Source organism: Tursiops truncatus, chromosome 14 (assembly GCF_011762595.2).
Source record: "Tursiops truncatus isolate mTurTru1 chromosome 14, mTurTru1.mat.Y, whole genome shotgun sequence".
NCBI classification, from domain to species: Eukaryota; Metazoa; Chordata; class Mammalia; order Artiodactyla; family Delphinidae; genus Tursiops; species Tursiops truncatus.
In genome coordinates this window covers 62,523,105-62,542,619 of record NC_047047.1, presented here as the reverse complement: position 1 = coordinate 62,542,619, position 19,515 = coordinate 62,523,105, and the positions used below count along the sequence as shown (strand labels likewise).

General features: G+C 38.8%; 1 protein-coding gene across 15 annotated transcripts in view; it reads left to right on the top strand.

Annotated features, from left to right (window-relative positions):
- The window catches only part of LTBP1 (latent transforming growth factor beta binding protein 1), a 424,762-nt gene that overhangs the window by 238,304 nt on the left and 166,943 nt on the right, over nucleotides 1-19,515 (top strand). For all 15 annotated transcript variants that reach the window (XM_033838746.2, XM_033838748.2, XM_033838744.2 and 12 more), the window contains 2 exons: nucleotides 5,055-5,157; nucleotides 9,189-9,260. In XM_033838746.2, the coding sequence (XP_033694637.1) occupies nucleotides 5,055-5,157; nucleotides 9,189-9,260 (175 nt within the window). The remainder of the gene's footprint in view (nucleotides 1-5,054; nucleotides 5,158-9,188; nucleotides 9,261-19,515) is intronic.

Below are 19,515 nucleotides of genomic sequence, written 5' to 3'. Positions count from 1 at the left end.
TTCATTTCTAATCTCATAGCGTTGTGGTCAGAAAAGATGCTTGATATGATTTCAGTTTTCTTCAATTTACTGAGGCTTGATTTATGACCCAAGATGTGATCTATCCTGGAGAATGTTCCGTGCACACTTGAGAAGAAAGTGTAATCTGCTGTTTTTGGATTGAATGTCCTATAAATATCAACTAAATCTATCTGGTCTATTGTGTCATTTAAAGCTTCTGTTTCCTTATTTATTTTCATTTTGGATGATCTGTCCATAGGAGCAATTGAGGTGTTAAAGTCCCCCACTATTATTGTGTTACTGTCGATTTCCTCTTTTACAGCTGTTAGCAGTTGCCTTGTGTATTGAAGTGCTCCTGTGTTGGGTGCATATATATTTATAATTGTTATATCTTCTTCTTGGATTGATCCCTTGACCATTATGTAGTGTCCTTCCTTGTCTCTTGTAACATTCTTTATTTTAAAGTCTATTTTATCTGATATGAGTATTGCTACTCCAGCTTTCTTTGATTTCCATTTGCATGGAATATCTTTTTCCAGTCCCTCACTTTCAGTCTGTATGTGTCCCTAGGTCTGAAGTGGGTCTCCTGTAGACAGCATACATATGGGTCTTGTTTTTGTATCCATTCAGCAAGCCTGTGTCTTTTGGTTGGAGCATTTAATCCATTCACGTTTAAGGTAGTTATCGATATGTATGTTCCTATGACCATTTTCTTAATTGTTTTGTTTTTGTTTTTGTAGGTCCTTTTCTTCTCTTGTGTTTCTCACTTAGAGAAGTTCCTTTTCCGTTTGTTGTAGAGCTGGTTTGGTGGTGCTGAATTCTCTTAGCTTTTGCTTGTCTGTAAAGGTTTTGATTTCTCCATCGAATCTGAATGAGATCCTTGCTGGGTAGAGTAATCTTGGTTGTAGGTTCTTCCCTTTCATCACTTTAAGTATATCATGCCACTCCCTTCTGGCTTGTAGAGTTTCTGCTGAGAAATCAGTTGTTAACCTTATGGGAGTTCCCTTGTATGTTATTTGTTGTTTTTCCCTTGCTGCTTTCAGTAATTTTTCCTTGTCTTTAATTTTTGCAATTTGATTACTATGTGTCTTGGTGTGCTTCTCCTTGGGTTTATCCTGTATGGGACTCGCTGCGCTTCCTGGACTTGGGTGGCTATTTCCTTTCCTATGTTAGGGAAGTTTTCCACCATAATCTCTGCAAATATTTTCTCTGGTCCTTTCTCTCTCTCTTCTCCTTCTTGGACCCCTATAATGTGAATGTTGTTGCATTTAATGTTGTCGCAGAGGTCTCTTAGGCTGTCTTCATTTCTTTTCATTCTTTTTTCGTTATTCTGTTCTGCAGCAGTGAATTCCACCATTCTGTCTTCCAGGTCACTTATCCGTTCTTCTGCCTCAGTCATTCTGCTATTGATTCCTTCTAGTGTAGTTTTCATTTCAGTTATTGTATTGTTCATCTCTGTTTTTTTGTTCTTTAATTCTTCTAGGTCTTTGTTAAACATTTCTTGGATCTTCTCCATCTTTGCCTCCATTCTTTTTCTGAGGTCCTGGATCATCTTCACTATCATTATTCTGAATTCTTTTTCTGGAAGGTTGCCTGTCTCCACTTCATTTAGTTGTTTTTCTGGGGTTTTATCTTGTTACTTCATCTGGTACATAGCCCTCTGCCTTTTCATCTTGTCTGTCTTTCTGTGAAAGTGGGTTTTTTTCACAGGCTGCAGGATTGTAGTTCTTATTCTGCTGTCTGCCCTCTCTCGTTTGTATTTTTAAGTTGTAAAAATCACTTTAATCTGGGAATAAAAATGTGGTTCAATAGAGTCAGCCTGTGTCCATGTGATAATGTCTCATGGAGAAGTAGAATCTTCCATTCTGAGAGAAGGTCATCCCGGATTCTAACATCCTTTTCAATGTGGTTGTCTCCAATGTGGCCTTTTGGTGTGGAGGGGAGATTCTTTCTCTACCTTCTTTTACTCTAGATGCTTCCTACATCCAGGTAAGACGTAGTGGTGCTGAGTAGTCTCTTGTGTGAGAGCCCTCATCTGGCCACAAAGATGTCTCAGGTGGAGTTTCTAGCTACACGTTGAAGTCTCTGCATTGTTAAATAACTAAAGGGGCGTACATGAAACCTTGTGCCTTGTTATAAGCCTGGTTTCATCCCTTGCAGTCTGTCCTCATACTGTGCAGACCCAGTTTTGAGAAGAACACACAGTGTCATGGTACCACCTACGCTGCCATTTATTTAATCGATTTGGATGGCTTGTGCTGCTCTTGGAGGTGGACCCGCAAAACAAGGCCATGGGATAAAGCGGCCTGAATCCTGTAATGAAAACCTTGTACGTTTTTGGAGGCCTGGTCAGGAAAAATGATTTATTTTTGCCTTCCCAAATAAAACATTCTCAGAATCCAAGGTGAAAATTGGATTTTAACTGCTACTAAAATTTAGAGCATATAAAATCGGCAAGTGTTGAGAGTTTTGCTTGGTGAAAGGAAGAACCTAGAGAGTCTGTGACAAGAATGGACTACATGGGATGTGCACTGGTGTCCTATGTAAGTCTGACTGATAAAACTGGAAATAAACCATAAGAAAATTTTGGCAGTGGACTGCAACAGTAGACACCTCTGGCCTCTCGCTGTTGTGGCCTCTCCCGTTGCGGAGCACAGGCTCCGGACGCGCAGCCTCAGCAGCCATGGCTCATGGGCCCAGTCGCTCCGTGGCATGTGGGATCCTCTGAGACCGGGGCACGAACCCGTGTCCCGTGCATCGGCAGGTGGGCTCTCAACCGCTGTGCCACCAGGGAAGCCCTTCTGTGTTCTTAACATAATCATTTTGCTTCCAGTCTTATGCCTGGAGCACTGTTCTTTCTTCCGTGCTTCATATTTTAGATTTAAACCTTCTGTGATTAAGCTAAAGGAGTCTGGGAGCTACCTCAATCCAGCCAGTGTGCGCTCTTCTTCCCTCAGGTTCTCCATTTTGTACAAGTGTTCACACTCCCTTCCCCTTTCCCCCCTCCCCTCCTCCTGCTTATCATACACTATTTTTGGAGAGCATACAACATCCTGTTGAAATCATTAAAAACCACAAAAACCTAAGGAATTCAAAGCTGTGATGTAACAAAAACTTCATTAGCTGAGCTGAGCCTTCTCTGGTTTTGTTTTACAATTGGGACATGTAGTTACTTAGAGCCTCGTTGGGAATGCTGCATGGGTAGACCTGGTGGGAAAGCAGCGCTGTCCCTGGAGGCCTGCCAGGTGACTGGTGTCTACTCACTGCTGCCCTTCTTCGAGTCACCACCTGCCCCAGCTTTTTGTCCCTGAGTTCTGCTTGCTAGCCTGGGCGAGTTTACTAATTTCCATGGTTTTTCCCAGAACCACCGCTTGCTTGAATGGATGGCAACTAGTTTGTTGGTTTCCTAGTTCCTCAGGTTGTTTGCTCCTTTCTTCCACTTCTATTGAGCGTTTATTTGCAATGTGTACTGTGTATTGGGATATAAATAAGATACATCTGTGTGTTTAATTAAAAAGCGTAGGGGAAGCAGTGGAATTGTGTAGAAAGTGCCCCGGAGTAGAGGGGATGGTTGGAGGAACTTGCTGAAATTGAGGAGAGAGGAGGCTTTGTGGTGAGGGTTCTGCAGGGCTGGGGATTAAGGGATAAAGAAAGTTTCTCAAGGCAAAAGAAGAAGGCAGGGCGTTCCAGAGAGGAGAAACTTTTGGAAAGACAGTTTGTACAGAAGATAAGGAGTCCTTTGGTGTGCCTGAAGAATGGATGTAGAGAGGTGGAAGGGGACAGAGAGAAAGATTGTCTAAGGTGAGAACAGGAAGGTCCCATGTATCATGCTAGGGAGGTTGCAGTCTTCAGACAGTGGAGAGTCGCTGAAGGTTTTCAGAGTGATGTGATCAGACTTGTCTTTGGAAAGATGACTCTGGAAACCATTTGGAGAATCTTACAGAGACTGAGGCAGAGGGACCCCTTAGATCTGGGGCGTGGGCTTAGCCTGCACAATAGGGATGAGGAGTCAGGTGGCCCTTCCTGCACAGCTGGCCTCCAGATCCGTGCACAGAGCAGAATCTGTTGTCCTAGAGCCTTCCCAACCCCACTGAGTTGGTCTAACTTTAGGATCCTGCCTCTCAGCCTCTTCTGACCTCGGTTGACCATAAGATGAGATGGATCTTCACATCTGTCAACTCGTGTTGCTCAGGTGGCCTCTGCGCCTGGCTCTTCTGCCTGCTGGCCCGACTTAAACCTGCCAGCACCTTCCTAGCTTGGCTGACTTCCCTGGGTCAGGGTGCCTGGAGCCTTTTGTCCAGAGCTGATCTGGCTCAGCCCGTGATCATATCCTGTCCCTGCCCAGGCCTTGGTGTTACAGGAGGACCAATGGCCTCTTTAGGTGGGGTCTGTGCCACATCCTCAAGGTCTCTGTACATGCCTCACCCTTACAGCCCTGTTCCCTGAGTGTCCACGGCAGAGATTTCAACAGGCAATTAAACCTCAAATTTAAAAAGTTTATCTTTTATTAATTTTTAAAATTTTTTAAATTAATTTTTTAATCAGAGTATAGTAGATTACAATGTTGTGTTAGTTTCTGCTGTACAGCAAAGTGAGTCAGTTACACATATACACATATCCACTCTTTTTTAGATTCTGTTTCCATATAGATCATTACAGAGTATTGAATAGAGTTCCCTGTACTATACAGTAGGTTCTTATTAGTTATCTATAAAAAGTTTATCTTTTAAGTTTTGAGGTTCTTACTAAGGAAGAAGTGACATTGGAGAGTTAAGTTTTATAAAGTGCTCTGAACAGTGACAGGTTTTCTGAAGACCCTAAAAATGCCAAGGAGCTCTTGGAAATATGCATGTTTACTTGAGTGCGATATTGTGTGCTGGTGTTTTGTTCTGAGGTTTTAGAGGTCCCCCTGCCACCCCCCCACCCCCCGCCGCCCCGTTCTGTGTCAATAACAAGGGAACTGTTTTATAATGTGGCTGTGAAGCACAGCAGTGCTCTGGAGCTGGGCATCCTGCATTCAATTAACCTTTGTATTTCACACCTCATCATTGCAGTGTGGCAAAGCGCTTCCTGGCCTTTCAAAGCAGGAGGACTGCTGTGGAACCGTGGGTACCTCCTGGGGCTTTCATAAATGCCAGAAATGCCCCAAGAAGCCGTGTAAGTGACGTATCATCATTCCTTTGCAGGTTAATGTAACGTATCTGTTTCCTTATGATTACGGTTTTAATGGTGAGACAACATTAGACTTCAAAGAAATCGCATTGAATTGTAGAACGTAGTGTGATAAGTTGCATTTTCAGAAACCTTGCAAGTCTGAGAAAGCTTTCACATGGATTCTGTTTATTCATAAACACAGTTATCAGTTGCCTCGTCCAGCTGGATTACTTATTTAAAAAAAAAAAAGTCCTTAGAAAGGGGATGTGCTATAAGTAGGCTCTATTTTGTGAGGTGAAAGAAAAATAAGATCTCTTTTAAAATGATAATTAAATTTCCAAACCCTATAAAAAGTCAGAGCAGTTGCTATTTCTTAAATTACATTCCTTAAATGAAATTTTTATTAATATCCACGACTTCTCTTGTAGTTTTTATTACACTATAGGTTTTCAAATTTCACTGAAAGGAAAAGCTAAAATGGAGAAACGAATGATTGCTGATTTGTGAAAGAGAAACTTACAGTCACTAGGACACAGTGCTTTTCTCCTTCTCCTCTTAGTTGCTACTGTTAAACTATCACATTTTCGTGACATGAATCTCTGTTGACACCCACATGCATTTAGTCTATAAAATTTGTTGTTCAGAACCTGTTGAAGTGAATAAATCCAGATGTACATCTTTCTATTACTTTTTTCACAATTTTTCTAATACTTTTCAGAAAGCCAGAGGTAACTTGTTTTAAGTTGAGCTTTTTTCCTCTTATTCGGCGTGTTTTTGCCAAGAAAACAAGTGATGTTTTTCTCTTCATCATCTTTTGCTTTGTGTTACTGAAGATTTTTATAGTTTTTTTAAATAGTTTATGCTGCAAGGATTTTCTCATTGGCTTCAATTGGCTAAGTTTTATTTACCCTTCTTTAAACGTCTGTTGATTTGATTGATATTCTCAACTGCCTTTTAAACCTGTTCAATCTAGAATCTGCCATTTTAGAATCACTGCTCCATAGGTCTGTCTTACATACTGTTCTTCCATCACCATCGTAATTTGTTTTAAATAAATTGTCTCTCTTCCTTGTCTTTCAGACTTACATGTTCTCTAAATCTTTTGATGTCTACATTAATTTCACTTATTTTCTTGATAATTGCTCCTATCTTCCTTTAGAGGAATAATTTTTGGAAACACCTACTAAAGTTTCTGATAATTAATGAATTCTTCACATAGGGAGGGAAAAAACCACGTAAATAAAGACATTCAGTACCGAGACATTGTCCCCAGTGGACTTTCTCTGAGTTTCAGTAATGATTACCAATGTGAATTCCCAGCAAGTGGGTTGAGTGTGATGGTCCTGCCTCACTGAAAGATCCATCTGCCTAAAATTATTGTGGCAACCTGACTGAAGGGACATCTAGGGGACATCTGGTATGATTTCAAGAGCATGGAGTTTCGAGTTAGGTAGACTAGAGTTTGACTCCAGCTCTGTCATTTGCTGTGGAGTCTTATGGATCATGAAACGAGTCTATATTTAAAATGTTGAAGAAGCATTGCCTTTTAAAAAATGTCTTCCCTTCATTTTTGGGTAAGTTTGTCTTCAGGAATATTGTGATGGGTGGTATGTTTCCCACTGCTAAGTCTAAGGGCTGAGGAAAGAAGTCCAATTCTTACAGCTTGGTTTTGGGGCTACATTTATGTTCACTAATACTTTTTCCATTTTATCTCTTATTTTTCTTTTCCATTTCTCCCCTTCTCTGTGTATCTTTTGCTTATTTAGCTTTTTCTCTTTCCTCTTATTTCCAAATCCCAGCGTTGCAAGACAGGGACAGAAGTTAAGAGTAAAGGGAATCATACTGTTGTGTTTTTCTGTTTTGCTTTGTTTTTTAATCCCTAACTCCTGACCTTCTATCATTTTCTATCTAGAATTTTATCATATGGAGATAAATTCACTGCTTTATATGCTTTTATATCTTAATATGATAATTTAAGTAGAACATGAGAAAGTACAAAGTTGCTATCACTTTTAACTAAATGCTGATGAAAATCAGATGATATATGGGCTCGCCTAACGTATAAATTGAAGACATTGATTCTGTTTCACGAAGAGCAACGCAGATTATGAATGAAGTAAACTATTAACATCTTGACATTTACTCCTTTTGTGCCGTCCTACGATGTGACTCACTCCCAAGAAACACACTCAGGGTCACATTCTTCCTGTGTTGTTTAACAAACTTGCCTTGGTTGGTACTAATCTAAATCATACTCGTTTTGGAAAAGAGCGGACTTTCCTTGGCTTTAGACACTGGGTTCTGTGTTCCATGCCTTTTTTTTTTTCACTCAAAGTAGTTCAAAATTCAGTTTTCAGGTGGCTCTTATTTAATGTTTTGAAGTTTTTGTTTAGCCACATACAGAAGGACCTTGCATTGTTGATCAGTTCTTACTGTGAAAACGTAATTTTAAATCTGCAAATAATTTCATGAGAGAGTCTGTACTCTATTAAAAATGTACTTGGTATGAACAAGTCGCTTGTCCTTTAAACATTTTTAGAAGAAAATTAGCATCAAATTCTAAACGGAAGAAGAATTTAAGATCATCTGGTCTAGCTCTTTCTGCCTTGAGGTAGATGACTGTTAATTTTTAAACAAGATATGGTCTCTCTTTTGCCTTTGAACAATTCACAGACAGAGATAGCACAGTCTCTGTAGGTAACCTGCTACAAGGTGTCCTTGTTATATGGGATAAGGCTGGACATGTGGCCAAGAGCCTGAATGGGCGACTCCCCCTGTACCAACCTCTTTTTTCTTTTAACCCAACATTTCCAGATTCCTCACTTTAACCATTTTCCGGCAGGAGAAATACGGCAAAGAAAGGAAGTCATAGAGGAGATGAATGCCACTAGTAAATACTCACGCTGTTCACTAGTGGTGAGAATAAACAGCATGTGTTAGGGGCAAAATAATTTTATTCTTCCAAAGAAAATTTCCATTTTACTTGCAACTTTCTTTTTTTTTTTTACTCCTTGTTCAGGTCTTCGAAGTGGTTTGACCATTCATCCTATTTTGATGACAGCCCATCTTCTGTTACTCATTGTCTTAATAAAATAACACCTTATTGCAGGAAACAATGATATCTGGGCTTATTTTTGTCAGGCATTGCAGTAAGCATTTTGCATAAATTATCTCTAAACTCCACAACAACCCTGACCTGCTCAGTAGATGGGAATACTCCCATTGTACAGAATTCCATTTGAAACCCAGGAAGCTTGTCTTCCAAGGTGGCAGAGCCAAGATTTGAACCTAGGTCAACTTGGTCCCAGAACTTATGCCAGAAAGGTTCTCGGGTATCACGTTAGGATGTCAGAATTTCAGTGACTAGGATTTTGTTGATAAATTGGTGACCGCGACATTTGTATTGTTGATGAGTTTTCTGAGTTGATGAACCATACAACTGATCAGAGCAGCCCTTCACCTCTCCCAGCTTCCTCTCCTCACCTTCTATTCTTCCCAGCTTCATGGTATAAAGAATCAGCTCATCACTGGAATATGTGAGCCTGTAAATGAGGCGAGCATACAATTTATTGTCTAAACTGGGACACTTTTAAAAGTGAAATGGCGTGCTATTGATGAACTTTGCTGGATCAAAGGTATCACCAAGGGTTGTCTGAGGCAGACCAGGATGTGTAGTCACCCTCTCTGAATTTATAAGAAAATTCAACTGCCTGTAGTTAATCATTGGGGAGGAATTGATTCTTTTTTTTTTTTTTTGGTAATAAATAATCACTAATTGGAAGAAAATATAGAACAGTCTTTTGATTCTTTGAACTAACATAATCAAGATTGACAACTAACTGAGATTTATGTCTGTTGCAAAATATGAGGTATACTGAAAAACAAGGAAAATGTGAAAGAAATGCATATACCTTGGGTTGGTATCTTAGAAATAAGATCACTGATGCTTTATATGGCTTTGGTTACCACATATAGTAGTTTAGGGTTTTAAGAATTTAAACTAAGCATGTAACATAACTGTTTCTTCTTTACAGCTTATCATGGATATAATCAAATGATGGAATGTCTACAGGGTTATAAACGGGTTAACAACACCTTTTGTCAAGGTAAGATTAACTGACTGCATTGGTGTATGAGCTCAACAGTTGTTTGGCTTTTGAGAAACCTGAGTTGTTTTGCCATGCTTTGTTCATTAGCCCAGCATGTGAAGGTTACACAGAGAACCACCTCTTGCTCCCTCTGTTTGGGAAATAGAAATTTAGTGTGTTGTTGCTAGAATTACTTCACTGCCATTTAAACTTTATGGAACTTTTCCCCCTTCTGTCTATTTGTGATGAAATCCAGGAGAGTTGGGATTACATTATGGAGCCCTCTGTGGGCTCCACGCTAGTCACCTCCTGTCCACGTGTGGGTGTGTGTGCATGTGAGCACATACATGGACCTAGAAGTGCTACTTCTTTACTGACATATGACTGGGCAGCAGAGTCCCCTTTTTTCTTTCATCAGACTATTTCTGGCTACCTTGAAGTATTCAGGTATTAAATATCAGAGCAAACACACATTTCTTAGTCAATAGGGTAAAACTATGTAGTTAAATGTGAAATGCCCTGAGTGCTTTTTTTTTTTAACGTATTTATTGGAGTATCATTGCTTTACAATGGCGTGTTAGTTTCTGCTTTATAACAAAGTGAATCAGCTATACATATACATATATCCCCATATCTCCTCCCTCTTGCGTCTCCCTCCCACCCTCCCTATCCCACCCCTCTAGGTGGTCACAAAACACCGAGCTGATCTCCCTGTGCTATGCGGCTGCTTCCCATTAGCTATCTATTTTACCTTTGGTAGTGTATATATGTCCATGCCACTCTCTCACTTCGTCCCAGCTTACCCGTCCCCCTCCCCGTGTCCTCAAGTCCATTCTCTACATCTGCATCTTTATTCCTGTCCTGCCCCTAGGTTCTTCAGAACCATTTTGGTTTTTTCTAGATTCCATATATATGTGTTAGCATACGGTATTTGTTTTTCTCTTTCTGACATACTTCACTCTGTATGACAGACTCTAGGTCCATCCACCTGACTACAAATAACTCAATTTCGTTTCTTTTTATGGCTGAGTAATATTCCATTGTATATATGTGCCACATCTTCTTTATCCATTCATCTGTTGCTGGACACTTAGGTTGCTTCCATGTCCTGGCTGTTGTAAATAGAGCTGCAGTGAACATTGTGGTACATGACTCGTTTTGGGTTTTTTGTTTTGTTTTTTTTAAATAAATTTATTTATTTTTTTTTTGGCTGCATTGGGTGTTTGTTGCTGCACGCGGGTTTCTCTATTTGCGACAAGTGGGGGCTGCTCTTAGTTGCAGTACACAGGCTTCTCATTGCGGTGGCTTCTCTTGTTGTGGAGCATGGGCTCTAGGTACACGGGCTTCAGTAGTTGTGGCACTCAGGCTCAGTAGTTGTGGCTTGCGGGCTCTAGAGCGCAGGCTCAGTAGTTGTAGCACACGGGCTTAGTTGCTCCGCAGCATGTGGGATCTTCCTGGACCAGGGATTGAACCCGTGTCCCCTGCATTGGCAGGCGGATTCTTAACCACTGCGCCACCAGGGAAGTCCATGTGGTACATGACTCTTTTTGAATTATGGTTTTCTCAGTGTATATGCCCAGTAGTGGGATTGCTGGGTTGTGTGGTAGTTCTATTTTTAGTTTTTTAAGGAACCTCCATACTGTTCTCCATAGTGGTTGTATCAATTTACATTCCCACCAACAGTGCAAGAAGGTTCCCTTTTCTCCACACCCTCTCCAGCATTAATTGTTTGTAGATTTTTTGATGATGGCCATTCTGACTGGTGTGGGGTGATACCTCATTGTCGTTTTGATTTGCATTTCTCTAATCATTAGTGATGTTGAGCATCCTTTCATGTGTTTGTTGACAGCCCTGAGTGCTTTTGTTCAATGTATATGGAAACATACAGTCAAGGGACCTTCAGAAATCATCCAGTTCAGTGTCTATACTTTACAAGTGAGGATATTCAAGCCCAGACTGGTTAAATGACTTTCCTGTGGCTAAATAGAGCTGAAGTTGTAACTCACGTTTACCAGTGCCTAGTTTAGTATCCATATATGATAGCAAATTCGTTTCAGTTACTTTGGGAGGTGCCCACTTAATGCTGCTCATTTCCCAGTACGCATCTAGGATGAAGGTGGTGGTGTTAGTAACTTATGTGTACTTTGGAATAAATGTTGAAAGAGACTCCAAGAGTCTTATTGAACGAAAATCCATTTCAAAACACAGCACATGTCCTTGGACTTGTGGTTTCAGGCTCTCTCTTCTTGGCCAGTATGTGTTTATAGGGCTGAGTAGATTTAGGTAATGTTAACAATATATAGATTAATCCCTATTAAAATGGTTCGTGTCAAAGGAATATCTTAATTATCTGAGAATTTTCTCAAGTAAATTGTCTCTATAATACTGTGTCTGTTTAACTTTTATGATTTGTAGAGCTTTTACTGACTTAAAAAGAATCTTTTTTTTGAAATGCACATAGATATACCATGTCTTTAAAAGTTTTGCCTTCAAATATTATAAGCCCTCATTCTAGATGAAAGAATGTTGGCAAAGGAGAGGTTGCCCAGGGTGCTTTTTGAGAAGCATCTGCAAACCTGTAGTACTGCTAGGTACATGGGAGTAATGGGTTAATTAACATTATGTAAGAATCAGTAGAATTTAAGATATTATTAAAAGTTCATATTATATGGATGGAAGGTTGAATTAAATGGATGGAAGAATGAATAGACGGCTAAATGTATATTCTACAGTATAAACCAAGTTGTTTCACAGATTTGGATAAAAATATACATGAAAAGCCCTAGCCCATTATGAGGATGTGTTAGTAGAAGCAGAATGAGCAGGGCATTGGAAGTAATGACCTTGTACTCTGCCAGTCAGACTGAATTTGGGGTTTGGGTATTTGGTGTTCATTATCTTTCGGCTAATAAGGTCAGCCAGGCTTGTGAAGGGCCTGGTGTTAAACATGAGGGTGTTTAGCCTAGAGAAGTTGAGACTGAAGAGAAATGTAATGGCTGCCTTACAAACATGGCTTTAAATAAATGTTTGATCAACTTTCCTACAAAACAAGACTTTTATGAGTTGCTTCAAAGGCCAAAGTCAATAGAATGGAGTTATAAGGAGGCATATTTACAACAACTGCAAGCAAACCTTTTCTGTGGGTTAGAGTTCCCCATCACTGTAATGAAACACCTTTGGAAGTACTGAGCTTCCAGCACTTAGAGGTGATCCAACAGATCCTTAATAACTATTGGCTTGGGATGCTACAGGGACTTTCTATCCTATGCAGTACACAATGTTAAATAACTCTGTAGGTTCATTCCAGTACTCTGATGCCAGTATTACTCTGTCACCAAGGACAGAGGTTGTGCATGAGAAGAGGGAAATTACTTTTTGGTCTGTCGCACAATTTTTAGACATGTAGATTCCTGAAGTGTCCCCTTGATCAGGCATATCTGGTTGCTTCATTAAGCTGTAGAAAGAGGAGGATCCTTATTTATCCTTCACCATCCTAATCCTACATGGCTAATTGGTAGATACTCTCCAGAAATGTCAGATGCTCCTAATTTCTCTGAATGTCAAATGATGAAGAATACACTTATTTTCTCGGGGTGGGGTGGGATTGGACCTTAAGAATCCCAGTTAGAAACAGAGAGACAGAGAGTGTCCAAGGTCACACAGATAATTAAGAGGCCCAGCTAGGATTAAACTCCCAAGCCACCTCTGTTTCTGTCTGCAGTATGACCTCCTTTACCAATTTTGTATATATCTGTGAAGTATTACTAATGTAGGTACGATATGCCATCTGTTTTGAGAACGAGTAGAAGTCAAAGCAATTAATGTCAATTTGGTTTTGTTTAATAAGAAAGGATGGTTATCTAACATATTCCTTCTACTGGCTGGTTCAAGGTTCTAACAGTTCATATTCATAAAAATACCACTGTAGAAGTGGGAGTGAAAATTTGCAGGTAATCATTTGCCATCTCATTTAGCAAAATAAAGTGGAGAATCCTTTAAATAATTCCTTGAGGTTTTATTGTTTTTTCCTCTTCTGGTTTGGCCGGTATGGAGTGACCTTTAGCAAGTTTTGTTCATACTGAGCATATCAAATGGTTCCACCTCAGTCAGTTGCACTGACGTTCAGTAACGCCAAATCCTGGCTTATGTCTGTCTCAGGAAGATATTTGCAAAACAGTGTTGTACTTTTTGGCGTGAATTCTGGAGTGAAGTATCACAGAAAATTCTGTTTCATGGTGCCTCAAGAAGGCACAGATAAATTACACTACAGAGAAGATTGACTCATAACATAATATGAATCTATTGAAATTGCTTTTGAGAGAAGGGCTTAATTTCACTCCCTTGGTGATATTATTGGTCACTAAAATTGGGTAGAACTTTCTCACATTACATATATACACTTGGATTTTCCTAGAGCCTTGAAGCCTTTTGATTTTATGCTGCAGTTTTTCAAAAAAAGCCCATTAACCATCTAATTACTTGTGCATTCCACATTGTTCTTGGAGTTTAATGTCTTCTCAGTTTACAAAGCACATTTAAAATTAAAGTGATTAATAACTAGAATTACATTATTTCCTTCAACTAAGTGAATTAATGTCCTGAAACAACTTTTCATAATGGCCACTCCGTAACAAAGAACCAACTGTTCACAAGTTAATTTCAGGAGCTTTCAAATAATTGCCCTAAAAGTTGGGTTCTTTTTCCCCCTCCTTTCTAGTGGTGCTACAATTATCTTTTCAAAGGAATGATTTATTACATGTAAACACATGGAGCTCTAAAACCTTGCCTCACTACCCTCAACATTATGGAATTGTTATAATTTGCTTCATTTATCATAACAAACAATACAATTAAATTTCCTGGTGGATCTAGAGCAGCTTTTGTCATTTGATTATTATTCTAAAGTTTTGATGTAGAACTAGAATTAAATGAAGTAGTACCTCATGGAAATGATCATAGGAACTCCTACTTTCATACTTCTTCCCTGCATTTTGATTAGTCATTTGCCCATAACTTTGCCATGAAATAAATGAGTTCTTAAAAATGAGGTGTAAATCTAACTTTTAAAACTAGAATTGGGTTCTGAAATTACTTGGGGACCAGTCTTTTCAGTGAAATCTTTTATTAAAAGCAAATATCTCTTGATATGCTAAAATCACTTACCTGTTTGATTTTATAACTGTAAATTAATCAATCTACTGTTTTCTACATTTTTAGCATGTGCAGAGGTGCTGCGGGCAATGCCAAAATACATAGCTAGAAGACGTCTACACTTTTAGAATCCAGTGTATGCATATTCCTTTTTCGAGAATAATTTTGAAATCTTTAAAAAATATTCCATAATCCACAAACATTAGTTGGTGGAGCACTCCTGAGCTACAGACTGAGGATATGTGATGAATGATGAATAAGACATTGGTCTTGCCCTTTGGATTTAGTGTAATTAAATCAGTTTGAATCAGCAGGATGTGATTTGCTTTGTTCACTCATCCATCTAGCTGAATTTCAGCTGCCTCCAGATGAGCCTGTTAAAGCAAGTACGAAAGAGCTGTCCACATAACTTTCTTTTGGCATTATTTTATTACACTGGTTATTCTGCTTTAATAAAATACATTTACAACACAGATACACTAAGACAGTAATACTCTATTAAAACTGTCACTGCAGGTCTCCTTTTTGATAGAAAGTGCCCCGATGTGCATCTAAAACTGAATTGTATTCAGACCATAGAAAAGATAATGCACTGTTTTTTTCAGGGGCATATCTCTGTCATTAAGTGAAACTCACCAATCTTGGTTAATAATCCATATAAGGAAGCTGTACATGGAACTTCTTGGTTATGAAGAGCTTGTCTGGACTGTAGCTTACATTTCAGACGTCTTAATGATCGTCAAAAAATTGCTTGTGAATGGAGTATGGTGAACACATAGAGGAACACTGGTCTTTGAGTGCTTTGAGGGGACTAGGAAGTACAGGAGAGACCCTCAGGAAAACTGACTTGGCTGGAGAAAAGAATGTGGCCTATGGCATAGTGTTGGGTTAAAACAGACAGGTAGGATGAGATGAAGTGATGCCTAATTTTAAGACAAATTTCTTATGTTTCTTGTGATTAATTGCATGTATCATTTGTAATATAACGGGCTTTGTGATACATGCTGGGAGAACAGCTGTTGGATTTACACTTCTTTTAACATAGAAATGTCCAAAGGCCATTATGACAACTTCTTGCACATTTAAAAGAAAATGGATTTGTGGCTTAGAGAAGAGTTATCATTTTAGAATTATCTTCAAAGGTATGGTTAATGTAAATAGTCTTTTTCGTACAGTTAATAGTAAAATGAATTTACTGACACTGTATCAGTTTTTGCACTCAGCGTTGTTTCTTGTGTCCTCTGCTTGCTTTGTGGGTTCATGTTTTCTTTTGTGGTAGGATTGCCAGGTAAAATATAGGATGCCCAGTTAAATCTGAATTTCAGATAAACAGCAAATAATTTGGGGCATGTATTTTAAAAGTATTATTTATCTGAAATTCAAATTTAACTGGGTATCCTGTATTTTTATTTGCTAATTTATATTTTGAGATCACATCCCTTAACAGCTCTTTAAATGGGGATCACTGAGAAGTATATACTTTACATGAGAATATCTTTATTTTGAGCTCATTCTATAACAAGATTAGTCAGGTGTACAATTCTAGGATAACAGTTATTTTCCAACAATACTTTTGACCTACATTATACCAGTGTCTTTCTGACCTCTTTTTGATACTTTCTTCCTTTGTAGATAATGTTTCTCTCTTTGGAGATCATCTCTGAATTCTTTATGTTTTGTAGTTTTACCACGATGTGTGTCTATATTTGGATTTATCTTGATTTTACTCAGTAGGCAGTGTTGTGTTGTCCATCTGAAGACTCAGGTCTTTCCTCAAATTTGAAAAATGATCTGCTGTTATCTCTTAAAATATTGTTTCTCCACCGTGCTTTTCAGCTGAAACTCCTTTTAGACAAGTGTTGGAGCCTCTGGTTTTCGTGTCTCTTATAACACGTCTTTTGTGCTTTTATCCTCTTGTCTTTTTTGCTACCTTATGCGTGAATACCTCAGTTCTGTCTTCCAGTTTTCTAATTGCTGCTTTACTATGCCTATCTAGATTCTATCCCATCTGTTACACTTTTAATTCTAAGATTATTTATCAGTTCCAAAATTTCTCATTGTTTTTCATAGCTAACCTGTTCTTTTTTCATTTTTTAAAATGTATTTATTTAACTTTTTAAGCAAACTGAAAAGTTTAGCTGGATTTTAGTTGCTGAGGGAGGAGTGTTTTTGCATAAATTGGTTTAGTGTGTTATCCTCAGTTGTTAAACCCACTTTTGACTGGAGACGTAGTACAGCCACAGGCGTGTGTTTCTGCCAAAATCCCCTGGTCAGTAATGTGTTAAACTCCTGGCTTCCTCTGCTGCTTTCTAGACAGCAGACCCAGAGCTTCAGTGACTACCAGCTACCATGTATTTCTATACCATTTCAGGTTTACTGGGATGTTGACCTCGTTTTTTGACCTTGATATTTTATCTGTAATTGCTTTATGTTAGGAACTGGGGTGAATGCCAAAGCATGAACTTACTGTGTTACTTTAAAAAAAAAAAAAGTGTCCATATCAGGATTGAGGTTTTTTTTTTTTAAGAGATCAGTATCAGAATGTGGTTTTTTTGTTTGTTTGTTTTTGCGGTACGCGGGCCTCTCACTGCTGTGTCCTCTCCCGCTGCGGAGCACAGGCTCCGGACGCGCAGGCCCAGCGGCCACGGCTCACGGGCCCAGCCGCTTCGCGACACGTGGGATCTTCCCGGACCGGGGCACGAATCAGCGTCCCCTGCATCGGCAGGCGGACTCCCAACCACTGCGCCACCAGGGAAGCCCCAGAATGTGGTTTTTAACATATATATACATGTATCAATATATTTATTTTTATTTATTTATTTATTATTGCTTTTCCTTGAGAATACAGAAAAGCTTTTCAGAAAACTTCATATTATATAATTATTATCCACAGATAGTCTTTTTAACCATTGTAATTAAGCAGCCCATCAACATAAATTTATTCACCATCTGCCGTGCATTCACGCATTTGTTTTATGGATATTTAATGACGATTTAAGTGGGGGCACACTGAGAAATATATTAATAAAACTCAATTCCTACCCTTACAAAAATCACTGTCTCACATATAATTAAAACATCAAGGCAGCATGTAGTTAGTGCTGTAAAAGAAATGAACCAAACACTATGCAGTTTCAGAGGACAGTTCCCATTGAGTTCGAAAATCACAGATGGCATTTAAAAACATATTCCTTTAAAAAAAAAAAAAAGCACTTTCCTGTTTATAAAAATAATTCACACCTATTGTTTAATATTTAGGAACTAGAGAAATGTATAGAAAATAAAAATACCAAATAAATGTATTTTGTTATATTTTCTACCAATCATATATATATGTATATATATATATACATATATATAAATTTGAGATTATATTTCATGGATAGTTGTGAAAACTGTGTTTTTACTTAATAGGTAATGAACACTTTCTGATATTGTTAAATAACCTTCTACAAATTATTTTAATGCTGACATAGAATCCCAGTTAATGGATATAGGATAATTCATTTAACCATTCCCCTAAAGTTGGATTTTCAGATTAGTTTCTTTTTTTCCTTTATATATATATAATGCTGTCAGGGGTGTACTTGAACATAAACCTTCATGTGAAGCTATGATTACGTATAGAAGAGACATTATTGGTTCCCAAGCTTTGATTCATCCTGTGCACATTAGGCTTCAGAGAGGGTGTACAATTTCCCTTCCCACTAGGCTTAGAGAGCCCACTGACTGTGTCCCTCCTCTCCTTCCTTATTTCCTTGTCTTTACAAATTTGAAACCACAAAAAGGGCAGTTAAGTAGTATGTTTTTCTTCACATAGGCTCTTCACATTTTCATTTAGGCTTTCCCCAGGTACTTTATATTGAATATGGCTATGAGCAAGATTGCTATTTTTTTTTTTAACAATCTTGGAACTAACTCCCGTTGGTTTTAATAATTTTGTCTGAGTTTTGTATGTAGAAAAATAATTTTACTTTCAAATAATTGTAATTTGGGGAAGACGGTGATATATGGGGCAGGGTAGTTATTGGGGCTGAAAGGAACTAAGACACGGGCGTGGGAAAACATGCACCAGCGGAGGTGGGTAAGTCAGTTGAGGTACGTTGGGGGTTGAGGCAGGCTGAATTTGAAGTTTGTCTGTTACGGTGCCTAAGGCTAGTGAGTGTAAGCTTCTTTCAAGGTTTTATTTTAAATACATGGGAAGTTGATATAGTTTGTTAATTAATTTTGTTTTTTCCTTCATTGACATTTTTGGTTTGCTTCAGAGATTTGGGGTTATGACCAAATTGTCATGGAGCTAATATAGATGTCTTCAAATTAGTACAGTCGGCCCTTCACGTTCGTGGGTTCTGCATCTGCAGATATGGAGGGCTGGCTGTATTATGCCGTTTGATGCAAAGGACTTGAGCATCCACAGATTTGGGGATCTGCATGAGGAGAGGGGTCCTGGAGCCAGTCCCTCAGGGATATCAAGGGATGACTGTAGTGAGTGCTCTGGACTCTCCCTCCCTTTTTCTCTCTTTCCCATGCTCCCTTCCTCCCTGTCTCCCCATCTCTTTCAAGGCCCACTCACCTTGTTCTGGGTCTTATTGCAGTGATGGTAACAAGGAACAAGGGAGACGGTGATGATCTGTAGACATAACTATGTTTTTAGTGACAGTGATCCTGACATAGCAAATGCCATAAAAGGTCTAAGTTTGCTAAGCTCTCCAGCTCTCAAGCCCACTTTAACCCTTTTGTACCTACCCCAACTGCTTCCTCTAGTATTCTTAGGTTCTCACCCAACTTTTCTCCAGACTTTCTCCTGAGGTGGAACTAGCTAGGCCACCTGCTGCTCTAATTACTGTTGATTTTCTTTATGTGCTACTTCTTTCCTTATGGTAATACTTGCATAAGAAACTTGATAACTTTCTCTTTTCTAATACAATAAAATTTCCTTTTTGGTCATTATCGCCTACACATCTTTTTATCTACCTGTTTATGTATTTTGCTAGTGTTTATTGAATGCCTATTTAGTGGAGCCATTGGGTTGGGTGCTTCAGCTATGTCATAATTCTCACAGTAACCCTGTGAGATAGTGTTATGTTTTTTTTACACTTGTAGTGAAACTGAGCCCTGAGGC